This window comes from Mirounga leonina, unplaced genomic scaffold, assembly GCF_011800145.1.
Source record: "Mirounga leonina isolate KUSES-001 unplaced genomic scaffold, KU_Mleo_1.0 Mir_173, whole genome shotgun sequence".
Lineage (NCBI taxonomy): Eukaryota > Metazoa > Chordata > Mammalia > Carnivora > Phocidae > Mirounga > Mirounga leonina.
In genome coordinates this window covers 53,946,117-53,966,191 of record NW_023270447.1, presented here as the reverse complement: position 1 = coordinate 53,966,191, position 20,075 = coordinate 53,946,117, and the positions used below count along the sequence as shown (strand labels likewise).

The 20,075-nt window shown below is 35.4% G+C and overlaps 1 protein-coding gene across 1 annotated transcript in view; it reads left to right on the top strand.

Annotated features, from left to right (window-relative positions):
- Positions 1–15,188, top strand: part of CUNH1orf185 (chromosome unknown C1orf185 homolog) — a 98,200-nt gene extending 83,012 nt beyond the window's left edge. Inside the window, exons 4-6 of the mRNA XM_035018593.1 lie at positions 3,424–3,559; positions 11,653–11,689; positions 13,136–15,188. Coding sequence (XP_034874484.1) covers positions 3,424–3,559; positions 11,653–11,689; positions 13,136–13,530 — 568 coding nt within the window. The 3' untranslated portion in view covers positions 13,531–15,188. The remainder of the gene's footprint in view (positions 1–3,423; positions 3,560–11,652; positions 11,690–13,135) is intronic.
- The last annotated feature ends 4,887 nt before the right edge of the window (positions 15,189–20,075 follow it).

The window sequence follows — 20,075 nt, the reverse complement described above, 5'->3', positions numbered from 1 at the left end:
ATGGAAAGACATTCCATGCTCATTGCTTAGAACAATTATTGTTAAAATGTCCATACTACCCAAAGCAATTTACAGATTGAATGCAATTCCTATCAAAACACCAAAAACATTTTTTCACAGAACTAGAAAAAAAATCACAAAATTTATATGGAACTACAAAAGACCCTGAATAGCCAAAGCAATTTTGAAAAAGAAAAATAAAGCTGGAGGTATCACAATTCCGGACTTCAAATTATATTACAAAGTGGTAGTAATCAAAACAGTATGGTACTGGCACAAAAATAGACACATAGATTAATGGAACAGAATAGAAAACACAGAAATAAACCCACAGTTTTGTGGTCAATTAATCTTCAACAAAACAGGAAAGAATATCCAATGGGAAAAAGTCTCTTCAACAAATGATGTTGGGAAAACTGGACAGGCACAAGCAAAAGAATGAAACTGGACCACTTGAAGAGAGCACAGGCAGTAATTTCTCTGACATTGGCTCTAGCAACATTTTTCTAGATATGTCTCCTGAGGCAAGGGAAATAAAAGAAAAAATAAGCTATTGGGACTACATCAACATAAAAAGCTTCTGCATAGCAAAGGAAATAATCAACAAAACTAAATGGAAACCTATGGAACAGGAGAAGATATTTGCAAATGATATCTGATAAGGGGTTAGTATCCAAAATATATAAAGAATTTATACAACTCAACACCCACAAAACGAATAGTCCAATTTAAAAATGGGCAGAAGACATGAACAGACATTTCTTCAAAGAAGACATCCAGATGCCAATAGACACATGAAGAGATGCTCAGCACCACTGATCATCAGGGAAATACAAATCAAAACCACAAGGTGATATTACCTCTCACCTGTCAGGATGACTTAAAAAAAAACACAAGAAACAAGTGTTGGAGAGGATGTGCAGAAAAAGGAACTGTCTTGTACTGTTGGTGGGAATGCAAACTGGTGCAGCCACTTTGGAAGACAGTATGGAGGTTCCTCAAGAAATTATAAATAGAGCTACCCTATGATCCAGTAATCGCACTACTGGGTATTTACCCCAAAATAATCCAAAAACATGAATTCAGAGGGATACATGCACCCCTCTGTTTATTGCAGCATTATTTACAGTAGCCAAACTATGGGAGCAGCCCAAGTGTCCATCGAATGATGAATGGATAAAGAAGATGTGGTATAATAGACAATGGAATATTATTTGGCCATAAAAAAGAATAAAATATTGCCATTTGCATGAATGGAGCTAGAGAGTATAATGTTAAGCAAAATAAGTCAGAGAGATAAATACCATATGATTTCACTAATATGTGGATTTTAAGGAACAAAACAAAGAGCAAAACAAAAGAGAGAGAGAGAGGGAAACCAAGAAGTGAATCTTAACTATAGAGAACAAAGTGATGGTTATCAGAAGGGAGGTGAAGGGGAGGATGGGTGAAATAGGTGATGGGGATTAAGCAGTGCACTTGTCATGATGAGCACTGAGTGATGTATGGACTTGTTGAATTACTATATTTACACCTGAAACTAAGATAACCTTGTATGTTAACAATACTGGAATTTAAAATTTTTAAAAGAAATAGAGGGAAAAAATTAGAAAATGTTTCAAGAAGGAGGAGATGATATTGAAAGTGCTTAAGAAGTTGAGAAAGATGAGGATGGAGAAATAATTTTTGGATTTGTCAACATGGAAGTTATTGATGACCTTTAACAGTTTTGGTGGAGTGATGGGTTCAGAAGCTCACATTTGAATAAAACGCAGGAGGTAAGAGAATTGAATCAAGTATAGATCTCTCTTTAAGGAAGATGGTTTTTTTTGTTTTGTATTGTTTTGTTTTGTTTTTGGTGAAGGGGAGTTGACAAATGGGGAAGTAGCTGGAGGAGAATGTGAGGTCAAGGAAGGGTTTTTTTTTTCTCTCTAAAAATTGAAGACATGCTTGATATCTTCCTCTCTCTTTCATGCTTCCCCCAAATTTGAACCATCACCAAGTTATATTTATTTACCTCATAAATCACTCAAATCTATCCTTTTCTTTCAGTTATCACTGCCACCATCTTACTTAAGTTATCATTATCCCTCACATAGATTACTGCAGTACAAGTTATAACTGACACTCTACCTTTGCTATCATCCTCATTAAATCTCTTCACACTTCAGCCAGACATTTTCCAAATACACATCTAATCAAGTTACCAGACCATTCCATCCCATTCCCCACTATATTATAAAGGACTTCCCATTGCTTTTAGGATAAAGACAAGCGGCATGACTTCTTTTTAGATTTTGTTTATTTGTGAGACAGAGAATGAGAGACAGAGAGCATGAGAGGGAGGAGGGTCAGAGGGAGAAGTGGACTCCCTGCCGAGCAGGGAGCCCGATGTGGGACTCGATCCAGGGGCTCCAGGATCATGACCTGAGCCGAAGGCAGTCGCTTAACCAACTGAGCCACCCAGGTGCCCAAGTGGCATGACTTTTAAGGCCTTACATGGTCTGCCCATTTCATCTCCCACTTCTCTCTTGCTTTCACTGCTTCTGTTGCACTGTCCTAATCTGGCCCCTAGGTCTTTATACTTGATATGCTTTCTGACTGGAACATTCTTTCTTCTGCATCTCCCTTCCTCCACAATACTCTACCTAATAACTAACTATTGCTTCAAATGCCCAATTCAATCATCCCTTCCTCAGAAAAGCCTTCCTTAACCTCTTCAACCAGATTAATTCCCTTTGTTGCATACTCCCACAGTCCACCAGGTACCTTTCCTTGATAACACTTTCCAAAGTTGTAATTTTTCATTTTCTTGTCAGCATTTTATTAATGTCTGTCTTCCTTAATAGTGTTTAACTTCCACGAGAGCAATAACAGTTCTATGAGGGTAGTGGCTGTGCTTTTTTTTCCTTGCCACTATATATACAACATGCAGCATAATGCCTGACACATAGTACTGAATAAATATCTGTTAAATGAACTGAATTCAATGAATGAGTGAATCCTAATTGTACCTCATTAAGTAATGCAATACAGTCTCTTGAATTTAGAAATTTTCTAGTACTTTTGTAAGAAGAAATGGCAATCAGCATTATTTTTTAAATAGTGTTTATGGTGACTAACATAATAAAATAAAATTAAAAAAAATAAAGGCCATAATTCCTTGAAAAAAATAAATAAAATAAATAGTTAAGTTTGGAATGACTGCATAAGAAGTAGCTTAATTTACATTCTATGAATAAAATAGGTGTAGTGAAATCAGTAACATATGAGAAGGGAATATATATGTTGATTGGTGTTTTAAAAATAAATATATAGTAATTCTGATTTTAAACTTTTATGTATAACTATTGGAAATAATAATTTAAGTGATTTATAATGGAACTCATGTTTGATAATAATTCTCTATAAAATATTTTTCAGAGAAATATTTCAAAATTCCAAATTTAAAGGAATTGATGAGAGATGCAGGCAAAGATCATTAAAGGGAAAGATTAAAAGTCATTCTCAATGTATCTTTATTTCTCGAAATTTTCATACTGGAGAATTCCAATCACAGGTAGTGTATGATATTTTATAGAAATATTTTCAAATAATTTATTTGATACCATGTCATTAACATTGTTTGAAATTGTCGGGGCGCCTGGGTGGCTCAGTTGGTTAGGCGACTGCCTTCGGCTCGGGTCATGATCCTGGAGTCCCGGGATCGAGTCCCGCATCGGGCTCCCTGCTCAGCGGGGGGTCTGCTTCTCCCTCTGACCCTCCTCCCTCTCATGTTCTCTGTATCTCATTCTCTCTGTCTCAAATAAATAAATAAAATCTTAAAAAAAAAAAAAGAAATTGTCATTAACATTTAAATTTGAAAGACAGAGTATCCACTGCTATTTTTAAATTTGAGAGATAGTAACGTGGAGCTAAATTTAAATTACCCAGACTAGTTAGTTTTTATATTATAGGAAACTGAAAAACTAAAAGAAAATGCTTTTGTAGTTGTTTCTCTATATCTCTAGCTTAAGAACCTATATTCCTCAGATGGGGATTATTACAGGGATGAAGATAAATGGCATAAGAAAAACAAAGCAAAATTGCCAGGCCCATCAGAGGAAAGCGATTTGGAAATAAGAGGATACTCAGATAATCAGATAATCTAACAAAACCAACTAACTGAAATTAAGTAAAACTTAACAAGGATTTATTAAGACTTCATTATATTCTAAGCTCTGGGAACCCCCAGTTAAAGATGGTAAGATATGCTAGTGTAGTACAAGTGGGAAAGGAAGACACATAATTAACTTTTTGTTATGTGGTGTCAAAAGAGAGTTATGTGGACAAAGTAAAACAAGTGTTATATGGACAAAGTAAAACCCAGAAATAGATCCACAACTATATGGTCCACTAATTTTCAACAAAGTAGGAAAGAATATACAATGGAAAAAAGATAGTCTCTTCAACAAATGGTGTTGGGAAAACTGGACAGCAACATGCAAAAGAATGAAACTGGACCACTTTCTTACACCATACACAAGTGTTATATGGACAAAGTAAAACAAGGGGGAGATACCAGTAGAAATGTAAAACTATGATATAACTAAACAAAACAAATATTAGTGGTTTATAGCATCATCATTATTATTATAGCATTAATAAATAAATAGCAACAAATTGATAGGATATCAAAGTTTCATTATACATATTGAATATTGAATTCAAATTGAACTCAGTGTTCATTTGTTGAACAAATATTTTTCAAGTGCCTTAAATATGACAACACTAGGTTTGGCACTGAGGCTACATAAACAAATAAGATATGAGTTCAGACCTAGATGAGCCCAAAGTTAGTAGAGAAGAAAAACATATAAGCTAAAAATTACATCATAATGTGGTAAGAGCCACAGAATTGAAGAAGTGCAGACAAGGGAGCATAAATTGAGGAAGGCTTCACAGAGAAGAAATTTTTAGCTGGATTTTGAGAAAGGAATGTTAAGTGTGCCAGGAGGAAAGAGAACAAAGGACATTCATTCTATGTTCAAAGGCTTGCAGCTATGAAAGTAAGTAACATATTCAGTAAAATTGTTACAGTGTTTGGGGCCTAGGGTTCATAGAGAGAAGTGGTGGGGAAAGATCCTGGAGATGGGGTTGTGAGAAACCTCATTTACAGCCTAAGGATTTTGGATTTTACTCCATAGGCTTTACAGATCCACTGGAGGCATTATGGGATTAGGGTCAAGAGCATAGACTGTAGAGCCAGTTGATGCAGGTTAGAATCCTGGCTCTACCACTACTAGCTGTATAATCTTAGGCAAGTTACTTAACTTCTGTGTGTCTGTTTCCTCATCTGCAAAATGAGGATGATTTTATCTCCATAGAATTGTTATGGGAAGTAAATTAATTAGTATGTAAAAAACACTCAGAATCATGCCTGGTCACATAATGAGCATCATACAAGTTTACCATTATGATTACTGGGGGGTTTTAAGCAGGTGGGCTTAATGATCAAATCAATTCTAAAGATTAATAGTTCTTTCAAATGAAGGGTTGTTTGAAATTGAGATTGCATTGCAGAGAAAAATGTTTCTATGTACGTATTTAGTATTAATTGAATTTACTGAGTACCCAACACATCTAGGCATTTTGCTAGGTACTGTAGTATAATGATGTCTTTATACCTAATGATAGATACAGACATAATGATGTCTTCATACCTAATGATAGATACAGACAGATAATTACAAAAATGTCATGAGTACTATGATGGAAGAAGTACATATATAGTAGTACTGTTTAACTGTTTATTGTTCATTCAGCAAATACCTGATGAAGGCTTATATGCCAGGCACTGTTCTAGGCAACTGGAAATTTGGTAGTGAACAAGGAAGACAAGGGTCCCTACTCCCATGAGATTTATAGTCTAATGGGAGAGATAAATAATACACAAGTAAATATAAAATATTAGCCAGAATTCTTGATAGTGATAGGAACCTAATTCAGAAAAAAAGGTATTATAAAACATAGTATGAAAACATGGTATGAAAAGAATAAAGTAGTGCTGACTTCAGCCACAGTCAGTTTCAGTACAAAAGGATTCTTTTTCATATTGCCCCTCTTTTTTTCATCTCAATTTCTGCCTGTGTAGTGGCCTCTTCCTCACCTCCTAGAGACAGACAGGCAGGAGGATGAAAATTGTAACAAAAGATACGGCTTAATATTTAGAACTACAGCTTCATTTCTAAAAAAGCGTTTATTGTGAAATACAGCATATAAACAGAAGAGTACCCATAAACAATTTAAAGACTAAGCCCACCACCCAGAATAAGAAATAGAATATTACCAGTACCTTTGAGATGTCCTGAGTCTTCATTTATCTCTTACAGTCTGTACCCCCACCCTTCACTGAAGGACCCATTATCCTGTAATTGCAGTTAACCATTTCTTTGCTTTGCTTTATGGTTTTACCACAAATACTATAGATCCTTGAACAATGTATTATTAAATTTTACATGTTTTTAGACTCCATGTCTAATATACTCTTACCTTTTTGTGCAACATTATGTTTCTGAGATTCATCCAGGTTGGTGCATATACCCATAGTTCATTATAGACTTTTTTATAGTATTCCAATGTATGAACAGATCAAATTTATGTTTTGCAAATAATCCTAAAATTAAAAGACCTCAAATAGCCAAAGCAATCTTGATAAGAACAAAAATGGAGATATCACAATCCCAAATATCAAGATATTCTACAAAGCTGTAGTAATCAAAACAATATGGTCATGGCACAAAAGCAGACATGTAGATCAATGGAACAGAAGAGAAGACCCAGAAATGGATCCACAACTATATGGTCCACTAATTTTTGACAAAGTAGGAAAGAATATATAATGGAAAAAAGATAGTCTCTTCAACAAATGGTGTTGGGAAAACTGGACAGCAACATGCAAAAGAATGCAACTGGACCACTTTCTTACACCATACACAAAAATAAATTCAAAATGGTTGAAAGACCTAAATGTGAGACAGGAAACCATCAAAATCCTAGAGGAGATCACAGGCAGCAACCTCTTTCACGTTGGCCATAGCAGCTTCTTACTAGACATGTCTCTGGAGGTAAGGGAAACCGAAGCAAAAATGAACTATTGGGACTTCATCAAGATTAAAAACTTCAGTGTCATATCTAAAACCTTTTTCTAATCTAAGATGTAAAGATTTATGCCTATATTTTCTTCTAAGAGTTTTAATAGTTTTAGCTCTTATATTTAAATGTTTAATCTATTTTGAGTTGCATTTTGATATGGTGTGAGGTATGGGCCCAACTTCATTCATTTGCATGTACATATCTGGTTGTCCCAACACCATTTGTTGAAAAGACTATTCTTTCCCCAATGATTGTCTTGGAACACTTGTCAAAAATCAATTGACTATGAATGTGAACTTTTATTTCTGGAATGTCAGTTCTATTCCATTGATCTATGTATCTATCCTTATATCAGTACCACATCTTCTTAATTATTATAGCTTTGAAGTAAGTTTTAATTTCAGGAAGTTCTCCAACTTTTTTTTTCATGATTGTTTTTGCTATTAAGTTTTACATTTTATATTTCTATCTTTGATCCACTTTTAGTTAATTTTTTTAATAAGGTATGAGGTGTAAGTCAAAATTCATTTGGGGACTCCTGATGTCTAATTGTTCCAGCACTATTTATCGAAAAGGCTATCCTTTTTACATTGAATTGCTTTTGCAACTTTTGTCAGAAATCTGTTGGAAAAATATGTGTGGGTCTATTTCTGGATCTCTGTCTGTACTGCTGACCTGTGTGTCTATTTCTACCAATACCACACTCTAGCTACATAGTAGGTCATAAAATTGAGCAGTATGGTTCCTCCAATTTCATTTTTGTCAATTTTTTTTAGCTTTTATTGTTTTTTTGCCTGTTCATATAAATTTTAAGATAAATTAATCTCTAGCTACAAAAAATCTTTTTGAGATTGTGATGGGAATTACATTTAGTTTATAGATAAGATTGGAGTGAATTGCCATCTTTGGCAATTGATATTTATATTGATCTGTGTTCTGTGACCTTTATAAATAAATTTACTTATTACTTTTAGTAGTTTTTTTTTTGTGGACTCCATAGGGTTTTCTTCAACACAATCATATCATCTGTGAAAAACATCAATTTTACTTATTTTCTAATCTTTATGCTTTTAATTTTTTATCTTGTTTTACTGGGTAAGGCCTCACATACAATGATGAATAGAAGTGTCGAGAACAGTTATCCTTTTTATATCCCTCATCTCAGAGAGAATACATTCAACTCTTCACCAGTAAGTAGAAGGTTAACTATGGAATTTTTGTAGATGCATATTGTCAGGTCAAGAAAATTCCCTTCTATTCTTAGTCTAATGAGAGTTTGTTGTTTCTGTTTTTTTAGTCATGAAGTTTGCTGAATTTTGCCAAATGGTTTTTCTGCATCTTTTGACATTGTTCACATGGATTTTCTCTTTTGTTAGTATGAATTACATTGAATTTCAAATGTTAAACCAACCTTGTATTCCTGGAATAAACCCATTGGATTTGATTTACTGATATATTTTAAGTCACTTTTGCATCTATTTTCTTGAGGGACATTATAATTTTCTTATCTTATAATATCTTTGTTAGACTTTTTAAAGAATTTATTTGAGAGAGAGAGAGAACAGGAGCAGCGGGAGGAATAGAGGGAGAAACAGACTCCCCGCTGAGCAGGAAGCCTGATGCCGGGCTCAATCCCAGGACCCTGGGACCATGACCTGAGCTAAAGGCAAACACTTAACAGACTGAGCCACCCAGATGCCCCTCTTTGTTGTTAGATTTTAAAATCACAGTTATTCTGGTCACAAAATAGCTATGAAATGTTTCCTGCTCCTCTACTTTTTGAAAAATTTTTGTGTATAATTGGCAATACTGCTTTCTCAAAGGTTTTCCTAGAATTCAGCAATGAGTTCATCTAGGTCTAGAGTTTTCTTCCAGAGAAAGTTTTTGACTATAAATATAGGACCTTTAATAGATATTTAAATGTTTTATTTTGTATGTTTTAGAAATTTATGTTTTTCAATGAATTTGTCCATTTAATCTAAGTTGTTAAGTTTATTGGCATAAAGTTTTTAATAGTATCCACTTATTATCCTTCTAATATCTGTAGAATCTTTAGTGATGGCACTCATTTCATTCCTGATTATATCCTAAATCAGTCTTGCTAGAAATATTCAATTTTATTATTCTTGGACTTTTCTTCTTTTATAATATAAACATCTAATATTTAAATTTTCCTCTAAGCATTGCTTTTGCTGCATCTCACAAATTTTTATGTTTTGTTTTCATCATTGTTCAGTTCAAAATATTTTAAAATGTCCTTTTGTCATCATCCATGATATTGACACTTTTGAAGAATACAGTTACTTTATAGATCATAGACTCATTTTGACTTTCCTTGTGATCAGATTCATTTTATCACATCTGAAGACATACAATGTTCATCTGCTTTTCACTAATGATTTTAGTTTATCACACATGATGTCTATTCACCCATTGTATTATTCCTGTTTTTACCCTAGCAATTAAATAACCTGTGTGATGACACTTTGAACCAAGTAATAACCATGAAAATATCTTTCTTCATCAAACTCTACTTACCAGCTATATAAATTATTCTTGCCTGAACTGATCTTTACAAAACTGTAGCAAATAATGTTTTTCTAATTCTACTACTTCCATCTTCCATTTGGCTTTCTACTATAAGAAAAAAGCTCTCTGTCTTTATTATCTGTGTAGACTCATGGGTTTCTGTGTTATTCAGCAGATGATAATCCATTACTATACTTATTTTGATGCCCAAATTTAACCAGTGGGAACCCCTTCAAGGATGTTTCCCTGTCTTTTTTTTTTTTTTTAAGATTTTTTTTTTTATTTATTCATGAGAGACAGAGAGAGAGGCAGAGGCAGAGGGAGAAGCAGGCTCCCTGAAGAGCAGGGAGCCTGATGCGGGACTCGATTCCAGGACCCTGGGATCATGACCTGAGCCGAAGGCAGACGCTTAACCGACTGAGCCACCCAGGCGTCCCCCCTGTCTTTTTTTATATGTCCCTGTCATTTTTTGAGCCCTTACTTCTGGAATTATAGCATCATTTTTAATAGTTGGAAGAATATTGATTGTACTACTATCTATGTATCATAATACATTTAAGTATTTCTTTTAGAATTTTAAGTTGCAGACTTTAAAAATGCTTAACAATGTTGTAAAGAACATTCTGGTAACTGAATATTTACATAAATCCAAAATTATTAACCTGGCATAATACATTTCTAGAAGTAGATTTGTTATATGGCCCTCCAGAAAAATTCTACCTATTTATAAGTAGCAATATGTAAGAATGTTTGTTTTGCTATTCCCTTAAATTTGGGTGGAATTTCAATCAGTCTAGGGCCTTATTCCGTGGTCCCCAGACCAGCAATCTCATCATTACCTGGGCGCATCTGTTAGAAATGCACAATCTCAGACCCCACGCCAGACCAACTGGGTTATAATCTGCATTTGAACAAATTCCCCAGGTAAAATATAGGGCCATAAAAGTCTGAGGGGCAGTGTTCTAATATAATTTATATAGGAGTCACAAATTGAATTGGTCCTAAGTCCAGGTAAGGTAAGTCAGGACCCTATACTGGCATTTATATTAATAAAAGGTAAAAGTGACAAATAAGTAAAGTTGATTGTGAAAAAAGTACTTATGTGTTATCCTATATACATATAAGACATATATGAAATATATGTATTATATACATAATATATATACACACATACACATACATACCCTATATATATGTATATCTTAAGCAAACCATTTTGGGGGATAGGACAATGCAGATCAGCATGGAGTACTAACACTGTTCTCCTAAAACACAAGAAGACAATGTTATTATCTCTCCAGCCTCATCTTTACCCACTCCATCCCAAACACCCTATGCAGTAGGAAAACCTAATCAGAACCACTTGCAGAGTGTGTTACAATGGATATTCCCAAACCCCTCCCAGAGAATCTGTTTTAGTAGGGTCTGATATTATGCCCAAGTATCAGCATTTTAATAAGCACATCAGGTGATTCTGATGCCCTGGAGTTTGAAAACTACTACACCATGACACTTCCCAGAACACATATGGAACATATTGTTTGAGCAACTGTTTTATTTGCTTCAAAAGAATAGCACACTTTTATAAAAGTCTTCAGCCAGAATTCACTTTTTTGTTGTTGGTGGTTAATGAAATGAGTAAGTCTAGGAATTCTAACTCCTTTTTTAGACCTCTCTAGTTCTAATCAAGTGACTCTGAGTTAGTGAGGAGAGGGAGAAATAATCCTTATGAACTCTATTTCACCCTTTCATTCCCTATCCTGAGACTGCCTTCTTGAACCAATTCACATTCTTTCCAGATGAGACCTAAACACTTTTTTTTCTGTCAGTATATTTTGGTGAAATAAACTCATCGTGGAAAAAAAATTCCATCAAAAACTTATTATGAAGTTAAAATATATTATTCTTATATAAATATACATTAAATATATTAAACAAATTACATAGAAACATTCAGTTTTTTAAATACAAATAACTTTTTTTATATAGGAGGAGCAAAGAAAAAAGGAAACCGCACATATAAAAGGTAATTTTTCTCAACAATTTATTAGAAGAAATCATAATCAACTTAAAGCAATTTGCATCTTAAAGAACCAAGAGGCCTACCTAAATGCTATCTAAATATTATTTTAATATTATGGAAATTCAAGGGAAACAGTAATGTATTAGTATGTGCGTGGGCATATGTTTCTTAAAAAACAAGACTTGCAATGTCGCATCTTAAATTAAAATGTGAAATTTAAATTTTTGTTCCTTATTTATACCCAAAAGTATCATTGTCAGGGGCATCTTGGTAGTTCAGTGGGTTAAGCATCCAATTCTTGATTTCAGCTCACGTCATGATCTCAGGGTTGTGAGATCAAGCCTGGCGTAGGGCTCCACGCTGGGCATGTAGCGTATTTAAATTCTCTCTTTCTCCCTCCACTCATCCTCTCCCTCTCTCTCTCCCCATCTCTTAAAAAAAAAAACAAAAACAGAAGAAGTATCATAGTCAATGCCATATGGTAATCCTAGAGGGTCAAAAGACATGGGTATTTTATAATCTTTTAGATACTGTACATGATGTCTTAGTACCTCAAAACATTACCGTCCTACATAATATAAGAAACGTTGGATATATAAAATATAATAAGGTATTTAGAACAGCTTTAAAAATTAATGTTGTACTTTAATTTCAAAAGTCAATATGTTAAAAAAAGTCAATATGTAAAATATTATAAAAGGTCCTTAGGATACTATATAGTGTGATATTTTCTAAAACTTAACATTTTTAAATATCAACTGTGCAGCATAAATAATGTAATAATTGGAGAAGCATGAATCTTAGAGTACTAGAAGTCTAGGTGAAGTCTGTTGTGTATCTGATTTGTGGTGAGTCATCCATCTCTAAATCTCAGTCTTCTCCTTTATGAAGTGGTTCTAATAATAACCTCCTTGAAAAATTATTTACAGGATAAATGAGATATGGAAATATATCAAACTGCTTTGCATATTGTAAGGCACTCTAGGAATATTAGTTGTTATTTTAATTGGTGTAAAGCCAACCCATAGGCCCTTCCCACTGTGGACCAAACATTTTGTAATCTGCCTGCTTACAGAGGCATGTATTTTTTTAATTTATTTTTTAAAAATCAGGCAATACTTATCTATAAATATTTAAGAAACTATGTTTTCTGATATTAAGGGACATTCCAGAACTGAGCCTTCTAGCCTATTTAAAATCTCCTATTAAAGCAGATTGATTTTATTTAGAATAGCCTTTTCTATTCTTCATCATTGTGAAATTGTTAATCCCCAGTTACATATTTAACATCGCACAGATGATGATAGCAACTCAGAATTTTCACTATTGCATCCTCCTGTCCATTTTAACCCTAAAAAGTCTGAATTTGAAAAAGAAATATTGTCCTTATAAGTAAGATTTGGCTGATGAATATGTAATATTCATAGTAAATCTAATTTTCTTTTACAGTAATAAAAGATCACTCTAAAGATGAATTCTGCCTTGCAACAAAAAAGGTCATTTCTGACCCCTCAGAGACTAGCTTGGCAACACATCCCAGCAGTGTTACCTTAAGCTTATCAACAATACCATCTGATTCTTATTACAGCCAAAGTATAGAAGCAGCTGATGACTGGTTTTCTGATGATACTCTAGCAAAAAAGAGCTCTCCAATTCCTTTTCTCAGGGAACCTCTAATGGAAAAAGTATTTTCATACCTGTCAACAATTTCATTAGAAGATTGTACTGAAAATGTACTGAACATGACACTTTATGATGATCAGAAAGATGACAGCATTAAGGAAATATTTTCACGAAGAAATACAGAGGTTGAAATACAAAACCTTCAACATAATATTGAATGACTTTTTTCTTTTGAAACATTGTATATACTGAAGTGATGGAAAGTTAAAACTGAATTACCAGCTTCTGAGGCTCTTAACATGTCCATACTATTACTTGTTCATTACCATAGAGTGGTCCTACTTCCCTTGCCAATTCTTATTTCTAGAAACAAAATTACAGGAAGCAGTAGAGTGACATCATGAACATTAAGCTTAACTCCTTGTATCTCATCAAAGGACATAATAAATAATATGAATGTATTTCAGCATACAAGAGAAATACTTTAAGAAATCTTCAGCACAAATAGACTTTTGAATAAAACTTTGACAGCATTTCCTTATACTTCTGACATTTTCAATTTTATTTCAATATGGGTAGGGCTGGGCAGAATATTTCCATCAGCTTTTCTGAATTTTAAATACATAAATTTCCTATCATTCAAATTTTATTTTGTCATGATTTTGGTAAACAATATAATTTTGCTCTTCTAGGGGAGCCTGGAACACTGAAGAATCCAGAAAATAATTTTCTTTGCCCTTTCCTATGTCTGCTTCTCAGAATGGTTTCCCAGTCCTTACTCCACTATGATGGAAATGTTGGCAGCTATGTTCTTAAGCAGCTGATTCAAGCTAGATGAATCAGAGTTCCTCTCTAATCTGAGAAATCCTTTTTTTTTCTTTTTTACATATTTTTATCATTTCATTAGGAATAATTCCAAATGGGTTATGAAGGAAATTTACTGAGTTTGATGAGTTTTCCAAAACCTCTTAATGAAGATAATCTGAGAGACCCTTGGTCAGATTTCTATGTTTGGTCCTGAGGAATTTCTGAAATCCACCATGTAATTAATTTTTTTTTCCCTTTCTCCTAAATACTCTCCATGTAATCAGTCTCTCCTTTTCTTTCTTTCTTGGAAAATGATTAAATATAATATTAATTTTTGTGCTTAAGTTACTCATGCCAGCATTTGTGCTTATCTTCCCAAGAGATAAATCATACCTATTACAAAAAATGAAAAAAAATTTGTCTCAATTAAGATAGTAGCATTACCCATGTCAATTGATTCTGTCCCATGGGAAATATTAAAAAAGATTAGAACACCTCTCTCTTCTGAACCACCTCATTATTTCTACTAGTTACTGGTTGTGAGAACATCTCTCTAATATCCACTCCTACATCTAAATAAGCTATTTGAACTTAGGGTCTGTAAGGAACAGCATATATATAAATTGTTCTCTGTCTCTTGGCGTCCCAGAGTCCGTCTTCCTATCCCAGAAAAGTCATCTCTAATTTGGTAAGATCTTAAAACTTTCCTAGGAATTTGAGATTGAAGATAAGAGAGTCTAGCTTTGATCTGATTAGTCTCTGGAATAGAGGAAACAAACTTGGGAGCTATGGGCTGCCATGTCCCACCTTGTGGTTTGGGGAGGAAAAATCGTAAATCTGCAGTGAGAGAGCAGTGAAGCACTTGCAAAGTAAAAAGCTGAGATGAGAGATCAGGAGAATGTGATTCCTGCTTTCTAATAGTCCTCCATTTCCTTGTTCCAGCCCTTCATGAAGCCTGCCCTTGGCTTGGTATGGCACCCTTGTATCCTAATAATAAATCCCCCTGTTTGATTAAGCTAGCAAAATTTGATATTTATTAGTGTCCTGTTTTAAACTGTTGTTTAGGGGCGCCTGGGTGGCTCAGTCGTTAAGCGTCTGCCTTCGGCTCAGGTCATGATCCCAGGGTCCTGGGATCGAGCCCCGCATCGGGCTCCCTGCTCAGCGGGAAGCCTGCTTCTCCCTCCCACTCCCCCTGCTTGTGTTCCCTCTCTCGCTGTGTCTCTGTCTGTCAAGTAAATAAATAAAATCTTTAAAAAAAAATTTAAAAAAAATTTAAACTGTTGTTTAACTGTTGGTAAGGTACCCTTGTAATTTTATAATAAATTATCCTTTCTGCATAAAGTAGAAAGAGTTTTGTTTCTGCTACTATGACCAAAGCATCCTTTTTTTTTTTTTTTAAGATTTTACTTATTTATTTGAGAGAGAGAATGAGAGACAGAGAGCATAGGAGGGAGGAGGGTCAGAGGGAGAAGCAGACTCCCTGTCGAGCAGGGAGCCGGAAGCGGGACTCGATCCCGGGACTCCAGGATCATGACCTGAGCCGAAGGCAGTCACTTAACCAACTGAGCCACCCAGGCGCCCCTGACCAAAGCATCCTAACCAAATATTTGTCATTACAAATGAGAAATAAAGAGATCTATGCATATAAAGTAATTGTTATATTATCATAGAATAGATTGAATTTATTTCTCAAAACCTAACACATTTACTTGTTTATGAAAATGTTATTCTATATCATAGCTGTATAATTGTTCTCTTTGAAAAGACTAATGAGCAGTACACATGAAATTAAACCAGTCTAAAATAATCTTATTTTCAAGAACTGTGAAGGATCTGAGATTTCGCCATTCATGCCCTCTGACAAGTTAGCCTTCAATAGTTTTGTGTCTCTTGGGTCAGTGACAAAGGACAGCTTATTATTCATAGCAGTAGCAAGGGTAGCTTTTGAAAGAGGCTGACATCCACAGAATGGATCATCTTGTCCACTTAATTATTAACATTTCTTCTGATATTGCTCTTTGGGGAACATTTACTTGAAACTCACTTATATTCATATTCTGTACCCATTCAGAGAAACTTACCTATATATATCATTCCTAGACTCCTTGTCACTAATTTCCAATTGTATTCCTTACAAGTCCCCAACCATTCAGCCAAACCATTACCCACTGCCAGTGAATCAGTAAAAATCTATATCTTGGAACATTTATCCTTCCAGGCTATACAGCTAGGTCACTGCTCAAAGTTATGCTTACTGAAATTTTCACCACTGCCTATCAAGGCCATACATGAGCAGGGCTCTGGTACTCCAGCTGTGAACTTTGAGATGATGCTGGCATATCATGTAGAACTGTCTGAAAATCAGGCTCAAGTATTTTTTTTCTCAGTCAAATGATGGTAAGTAACTCTACTTGATGCCACAGGTATGTGGTGAAAGAGAGAAGACCATGTAGCTGGAGTAAGAGCCATGGGTATTTAACCATTTTCTTATGCAGTTTCTTTGTGCTTTAAGAATCTGCTCAAATGCAATTTTATATATCCTAATGGCATTTGTAATTGAGTGCAGATCTGCATGCCTAATTTTATGTCTTAGCAAATCAGACAACACCAATTCATGGTGAACAGTTGAACTCAAAGGTAAGTTGGTGGTCATGGTCACATGTTAAGTCCCTACTAGTCTAATAGTAAGCCAGAGGACGTTCCAAAAGAATAATTATTGGCAGGTGATAACATAGCTTCGTTTAGAATCCTGTAGACTCTTGTTAACCTAGAGTTGCCTGCTAAAGTCTCCATAGAGTATATCTATTTGCTACAAACACTTCACATAGCATGGATCTGCTATGTGGCAGAACAACTAACTTAGCAGCCTGTATCTGTTGCAGAGCTTTCTATTCTTCCAGGCCATACTCAGAACTGGAACCTCTTTCAGGTTACTCAGTAAGTGGGTCCAAGTAGCACATCCAAATGAAGTATATGTTACCTTCAATATCCAAAGGAACCCACTATGCATTGTGTCTCTTTCTTAGTGGTTGGAGGTATCCAATGCAGCAACTAGTCTTTCATCTTGGAAGGGATATCCGGACATGCTCCAGACCACTGGATGCTTAGTAATTTTACTGAAGCAGCAGGCCCTTGAATTTTGTAGAATTTATTTCCACCCTCTGGCATGCATATATCTTACCAAATTATCTAGGGTAGTTACTGATGCTTGTTTACCATGTCCAGTAAGCATGATATCACAAATGTCCTGTGGTGTCCATTTGTATGGAATGAAGATTAAGGCCCATTTATACTAGATTATGACAGAGAGCTAGAGAGATAATCTAGCCCTGCAGTAGAACAGTGAAGGTGTTAGTGCTGACCCTTAGAGATGAAATAAAACTGCATCTTGTGGTCCATGCTAACAGGAATAAAGAAAAAAGTATTTGCCGGAGGAATAGGTGTATAGCATATACAAGAGAAAGTATTGATTTGCTCCACCAATGAAGCAACACCAGGAACAGTAGCTATAATTAGAGGGACTACCTGATTAAGTAGTTTGGAACAATCCATTTTCATTTTCTAAGATTTATCTGTCTTCTGCACAGGCCAAATAGGCAACTTGAAAAGAGATATGGTAAGAATCACCACTCCTGAATCTTTCGAGTGGCATTAATCTGTAATCTCTCTATGTGTATTGCTTTTGGTTTATTATTTTGGGAGGGGGAAGCAGTTCTAGTGGCTTCCACTTGGTTTTTGCTACCATACTAGCCCTCATTCTATGGGTTAGGGAACCAGTGTGGAGATTTTGTCATTTGCTAAGTATGACTATTCCAATTACGCTTTCTAGGACTGGAGGAAATAACCACAGGTTTGGTTTGGAACCCACTGGGCTCACTGAGATGGACCAATCTAAAACTACACCTCCATAGGCCCCTATTTTGACTAGGGGACCACTGTGACATTTCAGATCTCCAGGAATTAGTGTCAGTTCACAGCCCGTATCTGGTAATCTATTTTTTAAATCTGGGTATTTCCCTTAGCTCAATGCACTCTCACACTGGCAAATGGCTGCAAATATTTGGGGGGAAGTGTAGGAGGAAGATTTACTATGTAATAAAATTTGCAATGTAAATTTTTAGCAAAGCAGCTGGGCCTTTCCTCAAAGGCCATCTTTTATCTAAAAGGCTCTGAGCCTGAGAACTAGCTCAAATCTGGGAACCGGTTGAGGAACCACATCTCTATATGGTGATGATTCAAGTTAGAGCTATTTGTCAGTCTTAGAGCTTTTTCTCTTAAATCAAGTAAGCTTGTATAGGTTAAATCTGTCTCCACTGTGGTAGACAATAACTGAAGTATCTGCTTGGTTCTTTCAGCTCTCCAGCTGTTGTTTTGCCCCAGGATACCTTGGATTTTCACCTATGCATGTAATAGTTCAAGAGTGAGCCATGGCAGATATGAAGAGAAATTTTTCCAAAGAAGACATACAAATAGCCAACAGGTGCTCAAAGTCACTAATCATCAGGGAAATGCAAATCAAAGCCACAAGATGTCACAGATGTCACCTCACACCTGTTAGAATGGCTAAAATAAAAAACACAAGAAACAACAAGTATTGGCAAGGATGTGGAGAAAAGGGAATCCTTGGTGGGAATGTAAATTATTACTGCCATCATGGAAAATAGCATGGAGGTTCCCTAAAGATTAAAAGAACTACCATATTGTCCAGCAGTTCTACTTCTGGATATATATCTGAAAGAAACAAAATCAGTATCTTTTTTTAAAATTTCATTTAATTGTTATGTTAATCACCATACATTACATCATTAGCTTTTGATGTAGTGTTTCATGATTCACTGTTTGCGTATAACACCCAGTGCTCCATGCAGAAGGTGCCCTCTTTAATACCCATCACCGGGCTAACCCATCCCCCCACCCAGAACCCTCAGTTTCTCAGAGTCCATAGTCTCTCATGGTTCATCTCCCTCTCCGATTTCCCCCCCTTCATTTTTCCCTTCCTACTATCTTCTTTTTTTTTTTTTTTAACATATAATGTATTATTTGTTTCAGAGGTACAGATCTGAGATTCAACAGTCTTGCACAATTCACAGCGCTCACCATAGCACATACCCTCCCCAGTGTCTATCACCCAGCTACCCCATCCCTCCCACCCTCCACCACTCCAGCAACCCTCAGTTTGTTTCCTGAGATTAAGAATTCCTCATATCAGTGAGGTCATATGATACATGTCTTTCTCTGATTGACTTATTTCGCTTAGCATAATACCCTCTAGTTCCATCCACATCACTGCAAGTGGCAAGATTTCATTTTTTTTGATGGCTGCATAATATTCCATTGTGTATATATACCACATCTTCTTTATCCATTCATCTGTTGATGGACATCTTGGCTCTTTCTGTAGTTTGGCTATTATGGACATTGATGCTATAAACACTGGGGTGCACGTACCTCTTCGGATCACTACCTTTGTATCTTTGGGGTAAATGCCCAGTAGTGCATTTGCTGGGTCATAAGGTAGCTCTATTTTCAACTTTTTGAGGAACCTCCATACTGTTTTCCAGAGTGGTTCCACCAGCTTACATTCCCACCAACAGTGTAGGAGGGTTCCCCTTTCTCTGCCTCCCCACCAACATCTGTCGTTTACTGACTTGTTAATTTTAGCCATTCTGACTGGTGTGAGGTGGTATCTCATTGAGGTTTTGATTTGGATTTCCCTGATGCCAAGCGATGTTGAGCACTTTTTCATGTGTCTGTTGGCCATTTGGATGTCTTCTTTGGAGAAATGTCTGTTCCTGTCTTCTCTCCATTTCTTGATTGGATTATTTGTTCTTTGGATGTTGAGTTTGATAAGTTCTTTATAGATTTTGGATGCTAGCCCTTTATCTGATATGTCATTTGCAAATATCTTCTCCCATTCTGTCGGTTGCCTTTTGGTTTTGTTGACTGTTTCCTTTGCTGT